Source organism: Pipistrellus hanaki, assembly GCF_964339955.1.
Source record: "Pipistrellus hanaki genome assembly, chromosome: 15".
Taxonomy (NCBI): Eukaryota; Metazoa; Chordata; class Mammalia; order Chiroptera; family Vespertilionidae; genus Pipistrellus; species Pipistrellus hanaki.
Window position 1 is genome coordinate 28,303,245 of NC_140517.1, and position 24,053 is coordinate 28,327,297.

A 24,053-nucleotide genomic window follows, 5' to 3' on the forward strand; every position below is an offset into this window, starting at 1 on the left:
ACCTTTTTTTAAAATACTTTCTCAGCTTCCTCAACACTGCTGCTACCCTCCTGAATTGCCTCCCATCTCTCTGCCTGTCCCTCAAATGGAGGTACTATACCCTCTGTCCTGGGTCCTTTTTCACAATATCCCACAAGAGTGGCCCCAAAGCCACATCCCCAGCAGGGTGCTCTTGGGGCTGCCAAGTCCTGAGTGTAACTCCCACTGGAACCACTACATGGAGGCCTTGAGTCCACCTGCCCCCATAGCAGCCTCCCGGGTCCCCATGTCAGTGAGGCACAGGACCATCCGCTGAGACACCTAAGCAGACCTCCCAACCATATCCCACCCATTAGTTCTCCCTTCCCTGCGGACTCTGCTGACGCTCAGGCAGGCCCTCGTCATTTCAACCTCCCCACTGGGTCACTGCCTTCAGTCTGTTAGGGGTGCAGGCTGGTAAGAAGGATGGATGGGGAGGCTGTGTTTGCACAGCACGTTACATAACTGCCTGAAAAACCATCACCGGTCCATATCAGAGTAGGAAGGACAGAGACAATGGAGATCCAAGGGTCTAACTCCAGGCCCCAAACTCTAACTCCCCCTGCCTGGCTCCACCACTGCCTCTCCCCCATCTCCCATCAGCCAACAACTCAGCTGTCAGGGTGGTCTTTCTGTGACATGAATCTCACATGTCTGGTCCTGCATAAACCACTTGGATGGATCCCTCTCTTCCCAAGCATTCAGTAAGCACAACCTCCCCCAACAACCTCCACACCCCGAGGCTTCCTTCCATTCGTCTCAGGGGGTGTGATTCAATGTTATACACGTGTGGGGAGGCCTTCTGCGGGGCCAGGCCACGGAGCACAGCCGACATGGGTTAGGGTTAGTCATGGGGGCTCGGCAGCTCCAGCTTTGCTGGGTAGCGGTGATGTCCCTCCTGGTATTTGGACCCATCCCCTTGGAGCCTTGAATCCTTCCCAGGTGGGGGAGGAGGAGGGATGTGAAGGTTTGTGATGCTGCCTCCTCCCCACTCTAGACCCCACCATTGTCAGACGCTTCTCCTCTACCTATCATTGAAGGAGCCTTTGTTTTGGGCCAAATTAGCTTCTACCACAGATCAGGAAGGGTTCAGTGCCAGCACCTTTTATTTATTTATTTAATAAATTAAATATTTATTTTATTTAATCCTCCCACAGGAATATGTTTTTATTGATTTGAGAGAGATGGGGAGAAAGATAAACATCAAACTGTTGCCTCCGGTACACGCCCGAACAAGGGTTGAACCCAAAACCTTAGAAGTCCAGACCAGGAATCGAACCCGCAACCTTCTGATGCTCCAACCAACTGAGGCACCATTCTTTGAACTGGTATGATATAGCACAATGATCATTACAAGGTCTCCTTTGCAAAAGACATGTTTCTCGTTGTAAACCAATGATTCACCTAATTTCACACCCATTATTCTCTTATCCACAGAAGCTGCATCTAAAAAACATCCCACTCTGGATTTTGTCATGGCTCCCTGGCTATCTGCTCTTTCCGGGGCACATCCTCCCGCCGGAGAACCTGTTCTGGAAGACTTGGGAACCTAACCCTCACAGGTGCTCTCCATTGCTTCGGCCCTCCCTCAGTCATTTCCTCCAGATGGTGCGGTAGCCCTGACCGCCTCCTGCTCAGAGAAACAATTCAGGGAGGAAATGAAGTCCCAGAAAGAGGCAGCAACTCGCAGAAGACTATAGAGCAATTTTGTGGGGGTGGCAGTCGGGTTCCCGGGCCCTGGGACTGAGATCCAGTGATTCCCAGGCCCTGCCTCCTCCTGCAATTCCATGCCCTGTGATCCTCTGTCCCAAACGCTACACATAATTAGAAGTTATAATCATGTAATTCCATGATGACATCTTTGAACTTAAATATACCTTAAAACTACTCTTTTTTTAAAACGCTAAAAGCAATCCACTTTAAAAAAAAAAAAAATCCCCCACTCTGTCCTCACCTGTTTCCTGATCCCCCTCCAGTCCTGCCCAGCCCCTGGGGTCACCGCTCCCCACCAGAAAGCAAAGCCTCACCAGGAAGGAGGAAGATGCCAAGTCCCTTTCCCACTGGATCATTAGGCTTGGAACAATTAAGAATTGATTTTTTTTTCTGTGGGAAACAGTTTCACTTCCCTGTTTATAATTACACACTTTACCTTCGGTCATCTATCTTATAAAAACAAAACAAAACACAACAACCTCTCAACCCACCCAGTTAAACCTGGCCGAGCTCCAAGGGCTATTTTTAGACCGGCGTGGACCTGCGAGGAGGAAGGGTGGGAGGTGTCACCGAGTCCAGGCTCCAAAGCATCTTCGTGGCCCCGGCCTCACCTGCGGGCGCCCCCCCCGCCCCCCCGAACGTCCGTCCCGCTCGGCGGGCTGGCGCCGTTTTGGGGGGGCCGCGCGGGGGGGGTCGCCTGGACACGCCAAGCTACTGATAAGCCGGCACTGGCCCAGGTGCCTCCAACCATCGAATAAATCACGTTTGGATCGAATGAAACAATAAAGCTGTTTGCAGGAAAAATAAATCACGTTGGCCGCGCTCGTGCCCTCCTGAGCGACTTGGGATAGGAGAGGGGGCGACGCCCGAGGTCACCTCCCACCACAGCTCTCCCCCGCCCTCTGAAAAGTCAAAGAAACGGATCCTGGGAGCATTCTAGAGGCAAAGGACGCCAAGCCGCCGGGGTGCTCCCTCCATCTCCCCCGGTGCCCCGGCCGAGCGTCCGGGTCCTAATGCGCCGCGGAGAGGAGGAGCGGGTCCCTGGAGCGGGTCCCTGCCCCGGGCCCACCCTCCCGGCCCCGGAAGCCACCTGCTCTCGGAGGCGGGTGCGTGGCCGTCCTGCCCCTCCGCACCCTGAGCTCGGCCCGCCTGCCCCCGGCCGGCACGCTCCCTCCCGCTCCGGCCCCGCGGACCCCGGCCGTGCCCTCCGCTGCCCGGGGAGGGGGGTCTTCGGCCCGCAGCTCGCCGCCCCCGAAGCCACCGACCTTCCGAAAGTAGCCGTCGTCCTTCTTCTCCAGAGGCTGGGGGGCCGCGGGCCGGAGCGCGTCCGTCATGCTGGCGGCTCGGGCGCCGAGAGCCGACTGAGGCTGAGCGGCCGCGGCGGCCCACGAGAGCGCTCGGCCCCGCCCCGCCCCTCCCGCCCCTCCCGCCCGCCGGCCCCCTCCGCCCCCGCCCCCGCCCCCGCCGCGGGGCCGCCCCGAGGCACGGAGACCGGACGGGCCGTCCAGACCCCGCCCACCGCCCCGCCCCGGCTCCTGATTGGCGGGGGCACCTGCGCCCCGGGCGCGAGGCCGCGGCGGCTGCAGCGGGACCGCCGGTCGCGCTGCTCGGGCTCCCCCGGCCTCCGGGACCTAGTCTCGGCGTCGAGCTGTCTCAGCCCGGGGTGCAGGGGCGCGCCGGGGTCCCCGCGGCTGCACTGGCCCCGGCTGGCCGCCCGCCCTGCGTCTGGGGGCGAGCGCAGCGAACTAGGTGAAGCCGCCGCTCCTCCCCGCGCTCCAGCGGACAGTGATCGGACCTGGCGCCGCGGCCGAGGCGGAGCAGAGCGCGGGGCTGGCCGCCGAGGGGACCCCGGCCGAGTCCGTTCGGGCGTCAGGGAGAGCTGGCCGCGCGCCGAGGGCCTCAGCCCGGTTGGCGCGGCAGTCCGCTCCCCGTGCCCCCGTCCTCGCTGCGGACACGGGCAGATCCCCTGGGGGATGCAGACGGCTCCCGGAGATGGGGTCCGCCCTTGACGGGGACTCCAGACTCGATGGATGTCCTCCAACACGTGTCTTAACCACCACTTCAAACCCAGTTTTCTCAACTACGAAATAGGGCCGGGTCACCCTCTTTGAATGGTGAAAGTATGACAACCAAGGTGCGTGTGAAAGCTCTCAGCTGGGTTAGGGGACGCACCTGGCTCAGCCAAAGCGGGACTTCGGCAACTTGGTTCGCTCTACCTTCTCACCCACCCCTGACCCGTAGACTCCAGACGACGCCCCTCAGAACCAGCATCTGCGGTCTGGAGCCCGAAGCTCCCAGCCTCGGGGGCCGTGCCCCCTACCCCCTGGGCCGCCGTCCTGCGGTCACAAAACCCCTTCCCAGTTGCCGCAGTGTTTGGGGGCCACGGTGGATGCCACGGGTAGAACAAAACAATCTACTTTCAAAGCAAGCTAAGCGTTTTCTTCTCCTAAAAAAATATATAGATATAGATAGATATACAGATATAGATAGATATATAGATATAGATAGATAAAATTTTAAAAGGAGATGCATTCGGAGTTGTCCTAAAGTTTTAAAATAAATAGTAACAACAACCAAGTAAATGTCAAAAATATCCACCTGTCACTACCAACTGCAAGATGCTGCACAAGAAAAGGTGTTCCCGGAAATGACTTTTAATTTTAAGGAAAAAAAAAAACCTGGAGAGTTTTAACCAGCTCAGCGCTGGGACAGGTGAATGGGGAAACTCAAACACTCCCCTTATCTTTTAGGGTAAGAAGTTATGGGTGACCAGCTAATTTAATCATGTTAGTCATCCTATGACCCATTGCCCTGCAAAGGTACCACCCTGGCTGTGTGTGAGTGTGCGTGGGGAGGGAAGGGGGGATTAACCAAAGAACTATTTATTTTAAAAATTATTTTTATTAATTTCAGAGAGGAAGGGAGAGGGAGAAACAGAAACATTGATGAGAGGATCATTGATGGGCTGCCTCCTACATGCCCCGCAACTGGATGGAGCCCTGCAATCTGGGCATCCAACTGTGACCTCCTACTTCATAGGTCAATGCTCAACCACTGAGCCATACCAGTCAGACCAAAGAACAGATATGAATATATGCATAGTCCATGGGCACAGACTAATAATTCGTGAAGGGGTGCAGCGGGATTGGATCGGGGGATCAAAGGAGGTGGGGAATGGGACATTTATAATAATCAACAATAAAAAATAAAAATAAAAGAACATTTTTTACCAAAACCACACATATACAAAAAGTATCACCTCCATGGGTTGGGAGTTAAAAACAGCTGCTTTGGTTTCTGGGATCCTGGGGGTGGTGGGTCACTCTTAACATTTGTAATACCAATCCTGTTACTACTGCTTCTATGATAATAAAGTTATCGATAGGACCTCAACTCTAGCCAGAAAATTGATAGCTGTTATGTTTCATTTCCATGACCCTTCTACAAATAAATGGATTAAATAACCTCCATTTGATAAGACTAAGGCTCAGAGGACTGAAGTGGCCAATGGCACACTCCTCTGTGTCTGAGATAAGTTTTAGTTCAGGCCTGCTGGCTATCATTCACTATCACCTTCAGATTTCTACCACCTTAAAGCTCCAGTCACTTTTCGATTTGTCTCATATACATACGTTTCACTTGTACTATTATTGATTTAATAGTATTTAAATGTACTCACTTTATTTAAACATTATATAAAAAAACAAACAGAAAACTTAAGTCATAAGGAGGAAACCAGCAGCATTTTTCCATATAGGAAAGTAAATGTTAACAGAGTGAAAACCAAAAGCTGGTATTTAATCTAGCCCGATAACATTGCCTTTTTTAATTGATTCTTTGATTAAAAAGGAACAGCAAGAGAAGGGATCATGATGCTAAAGACACACCAGCCTACTCTAGGGCTAGCTCCTGAGCATCTTTGGAGGAAATCTCTGAGTCCCACAGGCATTTCCTGGCTGTGTGAGCCACATGGCTATCACTCCTTGGGGCATGTAGGACTAGACATTCTTGTGGCTCTGATAAGATTGTAATTAACTAGTAACACTGTAATTAATAGTAATATCAAGGTAAGAAACATTCAAACCTGTGAAGAATTTTTGAGCCAAACTGTCAACAAATCCCAGGAAGCAGAAGTTGAGAGAATGCTTCAGAGAATGGCAGTTTTGCACCCAGTTTTATACATTACCATCAAAGGAAGAGATATAAATGGGTTACATGGAATCCACTGGTGATGGATTAGGAAGGCAGGAGAAAGCAAGTGGGGAAACCTCTGGGATTGGATAAAAAGTAAAATGATAGACACACTTTTACTTAGGTGGGTTCAGGATAGTTAACAGTTAACTCAATAACAATGAAGGGATTTATGGTCTCTGCAGAGCAGTGCCTGTGCTTTGAGAGGCATGAAAAAAGGAAAGCTACTTTGACATTTCAGTGATATGTTATTGTAGATGCAAAAAGACAATAGGTTCAGTTAAGGTAAAGATTGATCTTTGTCAGGGGAAATACCAGTCTAGGATATGACTACTCACCATAAACTGCTTTTTAGTTTAAAAAGTTTTGAATTACAGCCCTAACTGGTTTGGCTCAATGGAGAGAGAGAGCGTCAGTCCTCGGACTATAGGGTCCTGGGTTCAATTCTGGTCAAGGTGAGTGCAGGAGGCAATAAATTGATGTGTCTCTCCCTCTCCCTTCCACTCTCTCTAAAAATTAATGGGCCCTAGCTGGTTTGGCTCAATGGATAGAGCATCAGCCTGCAGACTGAAGGATCCCACGTTTGATTCCGGTCAAAGTCATATGCCTGGGTTGTGGGCTCCATCCCTAGTAGGAGGCATGCAGAAGGGAGCCAATCAATGATTCTCTCTCATCATTGATGTTTCCCTCTCTCTGAAATTAATAAAAAAAATTTTTTTTAAATGACAAAAAATTAAAATCAATGGAAAAATATCCTCCGATGATCCTCTGGTGAGGATTAACAACAACAACAAAGTTTTTTTTAAAAAATATATATTTTATTGATTTTTTACAGAGAGGAAGGGAGAGAGATAGAGAGCTAGAAACGTCGATGAGAGAGGAACATCGACCAGCTGCCTCTTGCACACCCCCTACCGGGGATGTGCCCACAACCAACGTACATGCCCCTAACCGGAATCGAACCTGGGACCGTTCAGTCCGCAGACTGACACTCTACCACTGAGCCAAACCGGTTTTGGCAACAACAAAGTTTTAATTACAGACCATTCTTTGTGGTTACTTAATTATTTAATTTAATTTATTTATTTAATTTATTTGTTACTTTAGGTCTCTGATTTTTTTAAAAATATATATTTTATTGATTTTTTGCAGAGAGGAAGAGAGAGGGATAGAGAATTAGAAACATCGATCAGCTGCCTCTTGCACACCCCCAACTGGGGATGTGCTCGCAACCAAGGTACATGCCCTTGACCGGAACCAAACCTGGAACCTTTTAGTCCACAGGCCAATGCTCTATCCACTGAGCCAAACCGGTTTCAACTAGGTCTCTGATTTTACAAGGCTGCCACGCAGGCCTTCCCTGAGCTAGTCAGATTAGCATGTGGCCCCTTTTCAAACACACATGTATTATTGCTCCTGGGATTCTGGAAATTTTCTATTTTGTGATTTGCTTGCTTTTACATGGGTTTATTTACTTTGTGAAAATGCCTAGGATTGTGTGCTTATGATTTGTGCACTGTTCTGTACATCTGCTATATTTTTAAAATTTTTGTTTATTTACTGATGAGAGAGAGAGAGATTTGTCCCAAAGATTTGTACATTCATTGTGCTCTGTGCCCTGATGGGGGATCAAGCCTGTATTGGGATGACACTCTAATCAAATGAGCTATATTTATATACATAAAAGCCTAAGCGACAATCCAGTCATTTGACTGTTTGACCATTTGACGGGTAGGTACGATGTGCACAGGCATAGAAACATGGGACAGACTGATGAATCTCAGCGGGAAGGGGGAAGGAGGTAGGAGGAAAGAGATTAACCAAAGATCTTATATGCACACTAGAGGTCCAGTGCACGAATTCATGCACCCATGGAGTCCCTCGGCATGGCCTGTGGGGATTGGGATAAAACTAACATTCCCTGAGGGGTCCTGGATTGCAAGAGGGCACAGGCCAGGCCAAAGGACCCCATCAGTATAAGAATCCATGCACTGAGCCTCTAGTATTTCAATAAGGAAATACATGGGGCGGGGGGGGGAAGTGACATTGATTCCAAAGCTACTTATAGAACAATTTATTTGTTTGTCATGAGTAACCATCCCACTGTCAGCACTGATGGATGAAATTACTCCCTACCCGGGTAAGTCAACCCATCTTCTTATCTGCAGTTTCCTGAGAAGATTCTAAGATTTGTGCTTTCTTATTTTTATTTATTTATTTTTTGCAATGTAAGGTAAGTGTCAATTTTAATGTTTTCTGTGTGACATGTTTTAATAATAGAGTAGTACAACTTATTAAAAATTATAAAGAATGATCTAGGAAGAGGATAGTTATCCCCCTTTTTTGGATTTCTTCCATTTAAAAAAAATACAATTTCATCTTCTAGTTTCCTCACTCTACCACCCTGTCCTACCCTTTACTCCCTATAAAATAGAGTGGAATATATGTTTTCTTCTAGCTTTTCAGTTCTTTATTTTTTCCCCACCAATTTATTCTAGAACATATTGTCTGTTAATTCATCTGCTTTCTTGCTTTGTTGTTGTTGTTCTTCTTTTTTTTCCTCTTCCTCTTCCTCTTCTTTTCTCCTCCTTCTCCTTCTCCTTCTCCTTCTCCTTCTCCTTTTTTTAGCTATACTTTCACCTTCTGGTCTGAAAATGGCACTGCTAATCTCTCATTTTGGGTATAAGCTGTATTTAGAATATTTTATTATTATATTTTATTTATTTATTTATTTATTATTTTTAGTAGATATGTATTTTTTATTAAATTATTATCTGTGTACATATCTTACCATTGCCCTCCCCATACATGCCCTCCCTCCCCAGAGTTTTGTGTCCATTGGTTGTACTTATATGCATGTATACAAGTCCTTCGGTTGATCTCTTATCTCCCCCAGATCTCCCTCCTCTCCCAGCTGTAATTTGACAGTCTGCTTTTTGCTTTACTATCTCTATATCTATCTTTTGGTTCATCAGTTTATTATCCACAAATGAGTGAGATCATGTGGTGTCTCTCTTTCATTGACTGGCTTATTTCATGCAGCATGATGTTCTCCAATTCCATTCAGATTTCTGCAAATGATGAGAATTCCTTCTTTTTTATAGCACCATAGTATTCCACTGTGTAGATGTACCATAGTTTTTGGATCCAATCATCTGCTGACGGGCTCCTAGGCTGTTTCCAAGTCCTAGCTATTGTAGATTGTGCTGCTATGAACATTGGGGTGCATATATCCTTTCTGATTGTTGTTTCTAGTTTCTTGGGATATAATCCTAGGAGTGGGATTAATGGGTCAAATGGGAGTTCCATTTTCAGTTTTTTGAGGAAACTCCATACTGATTTGTGCTTTCTTGCATATCTGAATAAGAAAGGAAGGGTTTAAGTTGTGTAAATATCAGAATGTCTATACCTGTATATAATTTTAAAAATTATAAGAAACTTGGTGTTTTAAGTTGTGTAAATATCAGAATGTCCATACCTGTATATAATTAGTAAAAGGCGAAAGATTTATGCGAGTATAATACCTGTGTATAATTAAATATATATATTTATTTTTACTAGAGGCCAGGTGCACAGGTTTGTCTAGGGTGTGTCCGGCCCATCTCGCACAATCCCAATTGGCTGGAACCCAGCAGCAAGTTAACCTACCGGTCAGAGTGTCTGCCCCCTGATGGTCAAAAGAATGGTCTGGTTGGACACTTAGCATATTAGGCTTTTATTATACAGGATTGATTTTTAGAGTTAGGGAAAGGGGGGGCAGAGAGAGAGAGAGAGAGAGAGAGAGAGAGAGAGAGAGAGAGAGAGAGAGAGAGAGAAACATCAGTGTGAGAGTGAAACATCCATCAGCTGCCTCCTACACAACTCCTACTGGGGATGGAGCCCAAAACCCAGTCATGTGCCCTGGTTGGGAATCAAACCGGTAATATTTGGGTGCATGGGACAATGCTCAACCAATTGAGCCACACTGACCAGGGCAAACCTGTATATAATTTTTATTAGATTTTATTTGAGTTAAACTGATGACAATTGCTGGGAAGCAAAATCTCAAATGCTCCAGAGAATGAGTTTTACAGTTTGTTTTATCTTTTTGGAATTTAGGAGGTTGGGTTCCAAGAGCCAGCATCCCAAGAAAAAGTGGAATCTACCGTCTCTTAAAAGTTGGATGTGGGAATTGTTTTATTGTTGCTTTCATTATATTCTTTGTTGTTTTTGTTGTAAACCCTCACCTGAGGATATTTGTTCCATTGATTTTTAGAGAGTAGAAGGGAAGGGGAGAGATGCACAGAGAGAAACATCTATGTGAGAGAGACACATGGATTGGTTGCCTCCAACACACATCCTGACTGGGGTAGGAATCAAGCCTGTAACTGAGGTATGACTGGATTTGAACCCAAGACCCTTTAGTCCAGGGACTGATGCTCTAACCACTGAGCAAACTCACTAGGGCTTAAATTCTTTTAAAAATTGAATTTATTGGGGTAACATGGGTTAATAAAATTATATAGGTTTCAGGTGTACTTCTATAATACACCATCTGTATATTGTATTGTGTGTTCACCACCCCAAGTCACATCATCTTCCGTCTCCATTTATCTCCTCTCTACCTCCCTCAACCCCCCTTTTCTTTTATTATATTCTTTTAGTCTATGGAGCCTAGATTCAAAATGAGAGCATATAGACTCCATTTCTTTTTCTTTTTATGTTTATTGATTTCAGAAAGGAAGTAAGAGGGAGAGGGAGAGAGAGAGAGACATCAATGATGAGAATCATTGATCGGTTGCCTCCTGCACACCCCTACTGGGGACTGAGCTCGAAATTGGGGTGTGTGCCCTGACTGGGAATTGATCCATGACCTCCTGCTTCATAGGTTGATACTCAATCAGTGAGCCACACTGGTGAGGCTGGACTCCACTTCTTGATAGGAAACAATTTTAGAGCCTGTTTTTTTTTTTAATTTTTATATTTGGTAACTTTTGTGGGTATGTATTTATTTTTAATTCTTACCTGAGGATATGTTTATTTTATTTTATTTTATTTTATTTTGAGAGAGGAAGGGAGAAAGAGAGAGTGCGCATGAAAGGGAAACATCAATGTGAGCAATATCTATTGTTCCCTCTGCATGCGCCTGGGACCAGGGATTGAACCTGCAACCTATGTGCATGGGAACGAAGCTCCAACCAACTGAGCCACCCTGCCAGGGCCTCGTTCTTATTTTCAAAATTATTTATTGAATGCTTACCGCCTGCTAATCATTATTCTAAGCTCTGAGGATACAGCAAAGAAAAAAACCCCTATGTTCTTACGGAGCTCACATCCCAATGGAGAAAGACAATATATATAATAAAGTAAATCAAATATATAGTGTGCTAAAAATATAGGGTCAGAGAAGGTTTCATTAGAAAGCAACCTTTGAGCAAAGCCTTGAGGAAGGTGAGGCAATGAGTCATGTGGTATCTGGGAGAAGAACATTCTAAGCAGAGGAAACAGAAAGTGCAAAGGCTTTGAGGTCAAATGTGCTGGGAATATTTTAAGGAACAGCCCCACGCCCAGAGAGTCTGATTCAGGAAGTCTGGGGATGGGTGGTGGTGGTGGTGGGGATGGGTGGTAGGGAGGTGGTAGGGAGGGGTGGGGACATTTTAACAACAGCCTAGAGATTGACTCATAGCCTTCTGACCCTCATTTGAAAACTTGGGCTTCTAGGTCTGGTTTTCAGTTCAGCCTTATCCCTTACTAGCTGAGCTTCATTTTCCTCTGACGTAAAAATAATTTTGGGTAGGATAACAGCACCCAATTTGACAGGTGTTTTGTTTCTTTAGGTTCAGTAAGGGAGCCCTCAGCATCCGCACCCACCTCTTCCTTGTCTGCTTGCTCTTTCTTTCCCCTTTCTGGTTTTCTTTCTCTTTTCAGATTTTTCCTTCTCCTTCCCCTCCCCTCCCCTCCCCTCCCCTCCCCTCCCCTCCCCTCCCCTCCCCTCCCCTCCCCTCCCCTCCCCTCCCCTCCCCTCCCCTCCCCTCCCCTCCCCTCCCCTCCCCTCCCCTCCCCTCCCCTCCCCTCCCCCCTCCCCTCCCCCCTCCCCTCCCCTCCCCTCCCCCCTCCCCTCCCCTCCCCCCTCCCCTCCCCTCCCCTCCCCTCCCCTCCCCTCCCCTCTCCTCTCCCTCTCTCTCTGTCTCTCTCTCTCTCTCCTCCGCCCCGCTCCCCCCGCCTCCTCTTTACCCTTTTCTTTTAACCTCTCGTTTATTTTTCTCTTTTGATCAAGTGTTGTCTGGTGCTTCTTTCACCATGAGCAACGGGGTTTCCACGTCTGTGCATCCCTCCAGAGGTCTGGAAAGGGGTTCCACGTATGCAAAATGTATCTGGGAGCCCAGGGACTTTCCCAGCAGGTGACGGGGTGGTGCGGAGGGGTATCTGCTGGCAGTCAGGGCAAAGGGCAAGGGCCAGAGGGCCCGCCCTGTGGCCGGACAGCCGGGTGGTTTCCCTCTCCCCTCAGGCGTCTCCTAGCGTGGGCGTTTAGCTTTCCCTAGTCTCCCAGGCAACGCCTTCCAGGCCCGCCTCCTGCAGACGAGTGTGAGAACGAAGCGCGGGCCTGAAGCCAGAGGCCTAGGTTTGAGCGGCGGGAAGAGCGGAGGGCTTTTGGCCTGCCGAGGCCTCCGTAGCGAGGGGGCGGGGCCCGGGAGGCAGCAGGATGGCGGCGCCGGACAGTGACAGCGACGAGGACTTGGTTAGCTATGGGACAGGCTTGGAGCCCCTGGAAGAAGGTGCGAGTCCGTTTGCGGTCCAGGATTCGGGGAGAAACGCATAACACTTGACTGGCTCCGGGCCATGACTCCCAACTGCGGGCGCTGGCGGGCGCCGAGCTGCCTCGGTGCTCACGTTCTGGCGGGGCGGGCGAGGGACTCAGCGGGATGGGAAATAGCCAGGTGACGAGACAGGCTCCTGTGAGAGTGGGGTTTGGGGTGGTCAGGCACGCCTTTACTAGGAGAGCATGCTTGAGGTCAGATTTGAAACAGAGGAAGGACCAACCGTAGGTGGATCTGGGGGCAGAGCATTCCAGGTAGCTCGGCCGATGCACAGGCTCTGCAGGCGGAGCAGACTTGCAGACGGAGGGGCAGAGCAGAGAGTTTAGGTGTGTGGGAGAGTTTGTTGGGGAGTTCACACAGGGGAGAGATGTATATTTGAAAGGTTATTCTACCTATTTTGAGAATAGGCGTCGGGTTGGAGGTGGGCAAGAGTGAAGCAGGGAGATCAGCAAAAAGAGGTCTGGAGATAATGATGTCTTAGCGGTGGCGGTAGTGTCCTGGGTCGAGATATACATTGAAAGCAGAGCTGACAAGACTTGCTGGTGGAATGTAGGGGAGGGCAAGACAAGCAAGCTTCTCTCCCATGTTCTGGCCTGGTCCTCTTAAAGGCTTGATTTGCTCAGCAAAGTATGTATTGAATGCCCAGTGAGGACTGATGGCAGTTCTTTCCTGTGGGAAAGACAAAGGAAGCATGGTGGGCGGGGAGTTACTTGCACACCTCCTATTGGTGGAGATCTCTTTCCTACCCTGACCACATCCTGCTAGTTGGTTGTACTTCTGGGACATTTCCACTGGCCCTTTTATTACCTATGAACAGTTCTAATCATTAGAAACTTCTGCCATATACTGGCCCTGCTTCCATCCTCTGCTTACGAAAGACAGAGAAAGGCTAGTCTGCTGACAGCTCTTTATGTGTTTGAAGACAGCCTTTGAATCTCTGTACCACGCTTAACATCCTTAGCTCTCAGATACATTCATTCAAAGTCCTCTACCCCTGTTTGTTAAAGCCTTTCTCCAAGTATGGTACCAGAGTGTGGGCAGAACAGGGTCATCACCACCGTGTCCTTCATTCTAGACTGAATTTTTTAAATATAGTCTAAGATTACATTAGCTTCATTGGCAAATACATCACCCCATGATCTCAAAGAATTTGTTGACAAAGATCCTTTATTTAAAGAGTTTCAAATCAAGTTAAGAGCTGTCAACTTGTTGAGGAACATTCAAGCCTGTAGATAATTGGTAGAAGAGTTTGAGTTTCTTTGAACCAAACAGGATATGCCGGATGCAAGATCTCAACAGACTAAGAAAAATGCCTCCCAAAATGATAGTTTACCAAAACGATGATTTACAGGTGTTTTATTATGATTATGATTATTACTTTAAAAATATATTTCATTGATTTTTTTTTTTTTTTTTTTTTTTTTTTTTTTTTTTTTTTACAGAAAGGAAGGGAGGGGGATAGAGTTAGAAACAGCGAAGAGAGAGAAACATCAATCAGCTGCCTCCTGCACATTCCCTACTGATTATGTGCCCGCAACCAGGTACAAGCCCTTGACCAGAATCAAACCTGGGACCCTTGAGTCCGCAGGCCGAAGCTCTATCCATTGAACCAAATCGGTTAGGGCTTATTATTATTTTTAATGCATTTGACCTGCCTGCTGTTGCTCAGCGGTTGAGCGCCAACTCATGAAGCAGATCACGGTTTGATTCCCAGTCAGGGCACTTACCTTATGACTCCATCCCCAATAGGGGGTGTGCAGGAGGCAGCCAGTCAATGATTCTCTCTCATCATTTATGTTTCTACCTCTCCCCCACCCCTCCTTTCCTCTCTTTGAAATCACTAAAAAACATATTAAAAAAAAAAAGCATTGGCCCCGGTCCACATGGCTTAGTTGGTTAAGCATCTTCCTATGCACCAAAAGGTTGCCAGTTCGATTCCTCATCAGGGCACAAGCCCAGATTGTGGGATCAATCACACTCTGGGTGGATAAGGGAGGCAACCAATCAACATTTCTCTCTTAAATGGCTATTTCTCTCCCCCTTCTTCTCTCTCTAAAATATATAAATAAATAAATAAATAATAATAAAAAAAAGGCATTTGGAGTTAAGGAGGGGACCTAAGGAAGAATAAATGAAATTAAGAGAAAGCAAGGTGGGGATTAGATTACAGGGCAGTTAACAAGATTATGTGCTCTCTTGAGGGTGGTTACATCTCTGAGGCGACTGAAAAGAGGATTTCTTTGGCATTTTAAAGATGTGTTACTTGCACACCTCCTTACATACACAAGAATAATGGACAGGGTTTGCTCAAGGCAAAGATAAATCTTTCTAGAAAAGTTACATGCTTTGGGTGTGACTACTCACCATGACATGCCTGTTAAGAATTTATGTTCAGGTCACCCTATGAGGTCACTGATCTTGTCAGATTTATTGTAGAACTCCCTTTCCGTCCACAGAACGAAAGTACAAGGTTCACAAGTGCAAATGTATGTGACGGTAGACAGGAAGTAATAACCTATGCAAACTAGCAGGAGAACTTGAGAAGGCATCATGGGATCCTTTGAAAACTGGTTTGAATTTAGCTATGCAGGGCAAGGGTTAAAATGCATAGTGGTGCTTTTTATAACCTCCTTAGGCAGCTGTTCATATCTATATTATATTTCTGATCTCATAGTTGTTTCCTTGTGAAGTGACGTATTGACATAGTGACATAAATTAACTACTTGACCTATATTTTTCTAAATCTTCCTGTTTTGATGTTGCATGAAATCTGAAATGAAGCCCAATGGTCTAATCTTGCTTTGGACGTGGAAGGAAAGGACATTTGATTTATAGATTTTTTTTTCCTGGCCTGACATTATCCTTCAAATTCTCACTATTAGAAGTTTTTAAAAATATACATATAAATTTTAATTTTAATTTTATTGATTTTTAGAGAGAGGGAAAAAAGGAGAAAGAGAGAGAATAAATCAGTTTGTTGTTCCACTTATTTATGCATTCATTAGTTGATTCTTGTATGCGCTCTGACTTGGGATGGAACCTACAACCTTGGTATATAGGGGTAACCCTCTGACCAACTGAGCTACCCAGCCAGAAGTTTGAGTATTAATTTGTTTCCCAAGCACTTTGACGTTTAAATGCACTCTGAGTACATTTTACATTAGAACATACTAGACCCATAATCATTTTGCTTCCTGCTTTGAAGTCTTAGTGACAGGTTGGACACACATTGTTAGAGGAAAGGCTCCACTACTTAATTAAAGTTGCTGTCCCTGATAGAAAGGTTTACTGGCTGCACTGTCACACAGACCCAGAGACATCATAGGCCCTCTGGCTGGAAGGAAGGGGGCACCAGTACTTACCTCCTCTTTCCTTAGACACTTTCACGTGGCTCTAGAATTGTCACCTCCAGCTCATCCTGTTACCAGAGGGGTTTGGGCCCCAGGTGTGTCTCCTAGGGCTCACTGGTAGTGTGTAGATTCTTGACTTCATGTAGGCAAGATTTCACAACATGAGTCCGGGTGGTTTTGAGAGTATGTTTATTAAAGGTGGGGACAATGAAATAAAGGAAAGGCTTGAGGAAGAATAATTTTTATTTTTTTTTTATTTAAAAGCTTTGAGGTTTTACTTTTTTTTTTTTTTTTTTAAATTTATTTATTTATTTATTTTTTACATATTTTCTTGATTTTTTTTATTGCCCCCCTCCCTCCCTCCCGCACATCCCCTCCCTCCCCATAGTTTTATGTCCATTGGTTGTACTTATATGCATTTATACAAGTCCTTCGGTTGATCTATTATCTCCCCCTGATATCCCTACCCTCCCCACTGTAATTTGACAGTCTGCCTGTTGCTTTACTTTCTCTATATCTGTCTCTTGGTTCATCAGTTTATAAAGATCTTTATCATCCACCGATGTGTGAGGTCATGTGGTGTTTCTCTTTCGTTGATTGGCTTATTTCACTCAGCATGATGCTCTCCAATTCCATCCAGGTTGCTGCAAGTGATGAGAATTCCTTCTTCTTTATGGCAGCATAGTATTCCATTGTGTAGATGTACCATAGTTTTTGGATCCAATCATCTGCTGACGGGCACCTAGGCTGTTTCCAAATTCTGGCTATTGTAGATTGTGCTGCTATGAACATAGGGGTGCATATATCCTTTCTGATTGGTGTTTCTAGTTTCTTGGGATATATTCCTAGAAGTGGGATTACTGGGTCAAATGGGAGTTCCATTTTCAGTTTTTTGAGGAAACTCCACACTGTTCTCCACAGTGGTTGCACCAGTCTGCATTCCCACCAGCAGTGCACGAGGGTTCCTTTTTCTCCGCAACCTCGCCAACACTTGTCGTTTGTTGATTTGTTGATGTTGGCCATTCTGACAGGTGTGAGATGGTACCGCATTGTTGTTTTGATTTGCACCTCTTGGATAATTAGTGACTTTGAGCATGTTTTCATGTGCCTTTTGGCCTTCCTTCTGTCTTCTTTTGAAAATATTCTGTTTAGGTCCATTGCCCATTTTTTAATTGGATCATTCATCTTCCTTTTATTTAGTTGTATAAGCTGTCTGTAAATGTTGGAGATTAAACCTTTATCAGTGGTAATATTTGCAAATATGATCTCCCACACCGTGGGCTTTCTTGTTGTTTTATTGATGGTTTCTTTTGCTGTAAAAAAGCTTTTTATTTTGAAGTAGTCCCATTTGTTTATTTTCTCTTTAGCTTCCATTGCCCTAGGGGCAGTATCAGTGAAGAAGTTATTTTGGCATACGTCTGAGATTTTGCTACCTGTGGATGCTTCTAGTATTTTTATGGTTTCCCGTCTGATGTTTAAGTCCTGTATCCATTTTGAGTTTATCCTTGTGAATGGTGTAAGTTGGTGATCTAGTTTCATTCTTTTGCATGTGTCTGTCCAATTAGGAAGAATATTTTTAAGAGGAGAAAGTCAGAGAATAGGGGGCCTTGGAGACAGGTTCAGGGGGTAAGCCTGGGTTGAGATGCTGCTACCCACTGCTCCCCTGATTGCAAGTCTTGTGGGGCTTTTAGAATTTAGGAGAATAAGAGCAAAGATACAAGACTTGGGTGTGCTCTAGTGAGAGCACACTGTGGATCCTTTGTCTTGAGGCTTTTAAAATCTTTTCTTGGCTGGCTGGAATCCTAGGGGAAATCTACGAGGAGGGTCTTAACAGAATATTCATTAGCTTTCCAGGTGTGTCCTTCGATATGTTGATTCATCAAAAAGTGCACACAGACAGGTCATGTTATTTTCTGGTTAGTTTTATTTGTAAAGAATGCATTGAAGAGGGACTGGGACCTAGACTGGTCTGCCCAGGGAGAGTCTGGAATGTGTAAACCATTTGCTCCTAAGTGTCCTTGGTTAGGGAAGATAAAACCTGTGATTTATTAGCTGGCTATAAATTGCTCAAATTATTTGGCCTTGTCTAATTATTTTGTCTCAGTTTCCCTTATTCCACTTGTCAAGGACTTTCCCTACCTTACTATCCTGCCTGAATCCTAAACCAAATTAGTTTTAGGACCATTTTCTTCCTCTTTGATGCTGTGACTCTCCTACTTAAAACGATCCAGTGTGGCTCAGTGGTGAGCATTGACTTATGAACGAGGAGGTCATGGTTCAATTCCTGGTCATGGCACATGCCCGGGTTGTGGGCTCTATCCCCAGTGGGCGTTGTGCAGGAGGCAGTCCATCAGTGATTCTCTCTTATCATTGATGTTTCTATCTCTCTCTCCCTCTCCCCTCTTCTCTGAAATCAATAAAAAACAACTATCTGTGGCTCCCATCACCCATAAGACATGTCACAGACCCTGCAGCACCATGTTCAAGGCCCTCTTCATAATCCTCCCTTTGGGTTTCATGTTAAATTTTTTCCCTGCCAGCCAGTCAGACATCTGACACTACCCTTTCAGGCTTCTGTTTGGAATTGTGCTCATATTTGCAGCCATCAAATTCTGCTCCTGCTTAGAGTGATGGTGATGTTGTGCTCCTTACACATTGTCGGCAGAATTCCTATACGTGCAGGTCTCCTCTGCCAGGCTCTGGGCACCTGGGAGCAGGGATGGAGTTGCATTTAGTATTCCATCCCTGGGATCTGGAACAGCGCTGCTTCAGGAAGGCCCTCAGTGAACTTTTGGTCAGGGATGAGTGAAGGACAGTATGGGTGGCGTCCCTGGCCTGGAAGCCAAGTTGAGATCTGATTTCAGCTTTGTACTATTAGCTGTGGACCTCAGGGCAGATCCTTAATCAAAGCATCCTTATCAGGGTATGATGAATGAAATAATGTGTGTGACAAGAAAGGGTTAGTTATTACTAGTAGCAATAATTATAACAAGGCCTGGCTAAAATGCCACCTTCTCCCTGGAGTTTTCCATGCTGTAGTTAAAGGTGGCGCCTCCTCAGGAGTCCTGTGGTTGGCCCTCATCATCTACTGCCATGGGCCCTGAGCAGTTATCTGCAGATCTTACCCCCCCTTTCAGATCAGAAGCACCTGGAGAATGGAGCTAGACCAGCACTCAGCATTGGGAGGACCTGCCCTCTCCCACCTTAACCCGATGACTGTTCCCCGCAACAAACTGGCAATAGGTGCTAACATTGAGAAACTCTGCCTTTGCTAAGAATCATGCCAGGTGCATGTGTGCGAATATAGTGTGTTTACTGCTTTTCTAAGATATGGTGAAACTCTTGGATTGTGGGTCCTAAGTTGTAAGTTCTTTAGAATGAAATGTAATGATAGCTGATATTAACTGAGCTTTGCTAGGATCAGACACTGTGTATAGGTCTCTGAATGTGGTATTTAATCCTCAGCTCCAGTCTACAAGATAGGCTCTGTTGGTGGCTTTATTTTGTAGTTTTGGAGGCTAAGGCTTATGGAGATCAAGTAACTTGCCCACGTTTACAGAGCTAGCAGGTAAGGTGTTTGAGCCTAGATTTGCTGATCTTCGAATTCTGTGGATTACTCTTGACTACCCTACTGTGAATTATACTCCAGAAATGACCTAGACACCTCATAAGCTATAAGTAAGAATTTAAGACAGTGAGACTGGAAGTTCTTTTATTTTTTTAAAATATATTTTTATTGATTTCAGAGAGGAAGGGGGAGAGAGAGGGAGGGAGGGAGAGAGAAACATCAGTGATGAGAGAGAGCTGCCTTCTGCATGACCCCCACTGAGGATAGAGCCTGCAATGTGGACATGTGCCCTGCTTGGAAATCAAATCCTGACTTCCTGGTTCATAGGTAGATGCTCAATCACTGAGCCATACCAGCCAGGCAACTTCCTTTACTTTTTGTTCCATCTTCCAGAAGTAGTAACTGGCTTAATTATTATTATTTTTAAAATATATTTTATTGATTTTTTACAGAGAGGAAGAGAGAGGGATAGAGCGTTAGAAACATCAGTGAGAGAGAAATATCGATTAGCTGTCTCCTGCACACCACCTATTGGGGATGTGCCTGCAACCAAGGTACATGCCCTTGACCAGAATCGAACCTGGGACCTGTCATTCCACAGGCCAACACTCTATCCACTGAGCCAAACCAGTTAAGACACTGGCTTAATTATCGAAGTAACAAATACACATGAACTTTAGGACACATCTTACCTATTGTGAATGGTAATAATAATAATAATAATAATAATAATATATAAAAAGCCAGGGGCAGTCATGACTGAACAACTGTATGATGACCAAATAGCAGGCTGCATGGGGTGACAAGGTCAGCAGGGGGGTTAGTGAGGGATGACCAAACAACTGAACAGCAGGTTGCGTGGGACGACCAGGCTGTCAGGGGGCAGTTAAGGGTGATCAGGCCAGCAGGCAGAAGCAGTTAGGGATGATCAGGCTGGCGGCGGGCGGTGGGGGGGGGGGGAGGGGGGCGGGAGCAGTTAAGGGCAATCAGGCAGGCATGCAGGTGAGTAGTGAGGATCCAGCTGTTGTGAATTGTGAGAGAGATGTCTGACTGCAGGTTTAGGCCCGATCCTCTGTACCAGTAATCAGACATACCCCCAGGGTTCCCGGATTGGAGAGGGTGCAGGCTGGACTGAGGGGACCCTACGCCCCCCTCCCCGGCTCGTGCACGAATTTTGTGCACCGGGCCTCTAGTGGTAATAATAATAATAATAATAATAATAATAGTATTATCTCATACTTTAAAACTATTTATTGCATGTCCCTCTTTTTGCTAAACACTTCACAGGCATTATCGTATTTAATTTGTATAACAATTCTATTAAATAGTTATTACTATTAGTTTCATCCCCATTTTATTTTTTAAGCTTATTTAAAATATGTTTTTATTGATTTTATTGATTTTTTGAGACAGCCATCTATTGGCTGTCTCCCACACGCCCCCTACTGGGGATTGAGCCTGTAACTCAGGCAAGTGCCCTGAGGGGAATCAACCAACTTCTTGGTTCTTGGATTGACTGCTCAACCTCAGAGCCACACCTGCTCATCCCCATTTTACAGATGAGGAAATTGAGGCACAGAGAGGTTAAGATGACTAAAGTCCCAGTGCTAGTAAACATGGAATTCCAGAGAGCTGTGGCTCTCAACCCTGTGTCCTCAACTACTGTATAACTTGCTTTCTATATTGAATGAAACTAATTTTTTTTTTTAAATCAATCTTTATTGTTCATATTATTACAAAGGTTCCTCATTTCTTCCCCCCTCCACCAGGTTCCCACCCCACCCTCCGCCCCCTCCCCATCCCCCATTGTCCTCATCCATAGGTGCACAGTTTATGTTCAGTCTCTTCCTCCCTCCCTTTCCCCGATAGTAAATCCCTTTTCAGATAGTAAATCTGTTACTTAGCATTTTCTCATATTAATAATACCTCCACATGCCCAATGATACACTTCACACAAAAGACATTTCCAAATAGGTCAACCAGCCTCATCCAGGCCCCACCCAAGGCACTCACAGATCAACACCCCAGCGCTATACTAACTCAACACATCCAGATCTAAGCCTTCATCACTTGATTCAGCAGTCCCTCAAGTTCCCGCAAAAGTTTCCAGCCATGTCTGAGAGGCAGCCGTGGGCAGGTACAGGCGAGGAGCGAGCTGTTTTGGGCCTGGCTGCTCCGGGCCTGGCCTCTGTTGCTCTGGTTCGTTCCACAACCAGCTGCTCCGGGTCTGGTCACTGCCACTCCCGACCTAGTTGCTCTGGACTTGGCTGTTGCTGCTACAGGCCTGGCCGCACCCGACCCGGCTGCTCTGGGCCCGGTTGCTCCGGTCCCGGCCGCTCCTGGCCTGGCCGCTCCCAGCCTGTCAGCCGCTGCTCCGGGCCTGGCCGCACCAGATCCGGCTGCTCCAGGCCTGGCCGCTCCCAGCCTGGCAGCTGCTGCTCCTGGCCTGGCCGCACCTGACCCGGCTGCTCCGGGCCTGGCCGCTCCCAGCCTGGCAGCCGCTGCTCCAGGCCTGGTTGCTCCCAGCCTGGCAGCCACTGCTCCGGGCCTGGCCGCACCAGACCCGGCTGCTCCGGGCCTGGCCGCTCCCAGCCTGGCAGCCGCTGCTCCAGGCCTGGTTGCTCCCAGCCTGGCAGCCACTGCTCCGGGCCTGGCCGCACCAGACCCGGCTGCTCCGGGCCTGGCCGCTCCCAGCCTGGCAGCCACTGCTCCGAGCCTGGCCGCTCCCAGCCTGGCAGCCACTGCTCCGAGCCTGGCCGCACCAGACCCGGCTGCTCCGGGCCTGGCCGCTCCCAGCCTGGCAGCCGCTGCTCCGGGCCTGGCCGCTCCCAGCCTGGCAGCCGCTGCTCCGGGCCTGGCCGCACCAGACCCGGCTGCTCCGGGCCTGGCCGCTCCCAGCCTGGCAGCCGCTGCTCCGGGCCTGGCCGCTCCCAGCCTGGCAGCCGCTGCTCCTGGCCTGGCCGCACCAGACCCGGCTGCTCCGGGCCTGGCCGCTCCCAGCCTGGCAGCTGCTACTCCGGGCCTGGCCGCACCAGACCAGGCTGCTCCGGGCCTGGCCGCTCCCAGCCTGGCAGCCACTGCTCCGGGCCAGGCCACACCAGACCCGGCTGCTCCGGGCCTGGCCGCTCCCAGCCTGGCAGCTGTTGCTCTGGGCCTGGCCGCTCCCAGCCTGGCAGCCGCTGCTCCGGGCCTGGCCACACCAGACCCGGCTGCTCCGGGCCTGGCCGCTCCCAGCCTGGCAGCTGCTGCTCCGGGCCTGGCCGCTCCTAACCTGGCAGCCGCTGCTCCGGGCCTGGCCGCACCAGACCCGGCTGCTCCGGGCCTGGCCGCTCCCAGCCTGGCAGCCGCTGCTCCGGGCCTGGCCGCTCCCAGCCTGGCAGCCACTGCTCCTGGCCTGGCCGCACCAGACCCGGCTGCTCCGGGCCTGGCCGCTCCCAGCCTGGCAGCCGCTGCTCCGGGCCTGGCCGCTCCCAGCCTGGCAGCCACTGCTCCGGGCCAGGCCACACCAGACCCGGCTGCTCCGGGCCTGGCCGCTCCCAGCCTGGCAGCTGTTGCTCTGGGCCTGGCCGCTCCCAGCCTGGCAGCCGCTGCTCCGGGCCTGGCCACACCAGACCCGGCTGCTCCGGGCCTGGCTGCTCCCAGCCTGGCAGCTGCTGCTCCGGGCCTGGCCGCTCCCAACCTGGCAGCCGCTGCTCCTGGCCTGGCCGCACCAGACCCGGCTGCTCCGGGCCTGGCCGCTCCCAGCCTGGCAGCCGCTGCTCTGGGCCTGGCCGCACCCGACCCGGCTGCTCCGAGTCTGGCCGCTCCCAGCCTGGATGCTCCGTGCTTGGCTACTGCTGTTCTGGGCCTGGCTGCTCCCAACCCGGCTGCTCTGGGCCCGTCTTCTCCGGGCCCGGCCACTCCGTGTCTGGGTGTTCCTGGACTGGCCACCCTGGGCTTGGCCGCCTCTGCCTCAGGCCTGGCTGCCACTGCCCCAGGTCTGGCTGCTCCAGTGCTGGCCGTTGATGCTCTTGTTCTGGCTGCTGCTGCTCTGGGGCCTGGCCACTGCTGCTCCGGGCCCAGCTGTCACTGCCTTGTGCCTGGCCACTCTAGGCCTGGTCGCCGCTGTTCCAACATTCTGTCCCTTTTTTCTCTTTTTTTTTTCTTCTTTTTTTTAAAAAAAAAACAAAACGCATTTATGTTGCAATGTTGGCTGGTGCGTTGAGTTCTGACTTAGTCTTTGATTTTTCAAGATCTTCTTTGTATTCTTTCTTAAGTAATTTTACTATCATTTGCTCTCACTTGATTTCTTCACATTGAGAACTTCTTTGGTTTCTTCCTCCTTGTCCTGGGAGCTCAGCAGGTTGGCCTGTGGCACCCCTTTGTTCTCCGCAGGCTCCTGCGCTGCTTCAGCCTGTTACCGGGGTCGGCGCCGCC

The 24,053-nt window shown here is 48.3% G+C and overlaps 2 protein-coding genes across 2 annotated transcripts in view; one reads left to right on the plus strand and one right to left on the minus strand.

Moving 5' to 3' along the window:
• The window catches only part of RHPN2 (rhophilin Rho GTPase binding protein 2), a 54,780-nt gene extending 51,636 nt beyond the window's left edge, over positions 1-3,144 (minus strand). Inside the window, exon 1 of the mRNA XM_084905703.1 lies at positions 2,997-3,144. Within this exon, the coding sequence (XP_084761829.1) occupies positions 2,997-3,065 (69 nt within the window). The 5' untranslated portion in view covers positions 3,066-3,144. The remainder of the gene's footprint in view (positions 1-2,996) is intronic.
• A 9,422-nt stretch (positions 3,145-12,566) lies between these two features.
• GPATCH1 (G-patch domain containing 1) overlaps positions 12,567-24,053 on the plus strand; it is a 60,413-nt gene continuing 48,926 nt past the window's right edge. Inside the window, exon 1 of the mRNA XM_084905702.1 lies at positions 12,567-12,677. Coding sequence (XP_084761828.1) covers positions 12,605-12,677 — 73 coding nt within the window. The 5' untranslated portion in view covers positions 12,567-12,604. The remainder of the gene's footprint in view (positions 12,678-24,053) is intronic.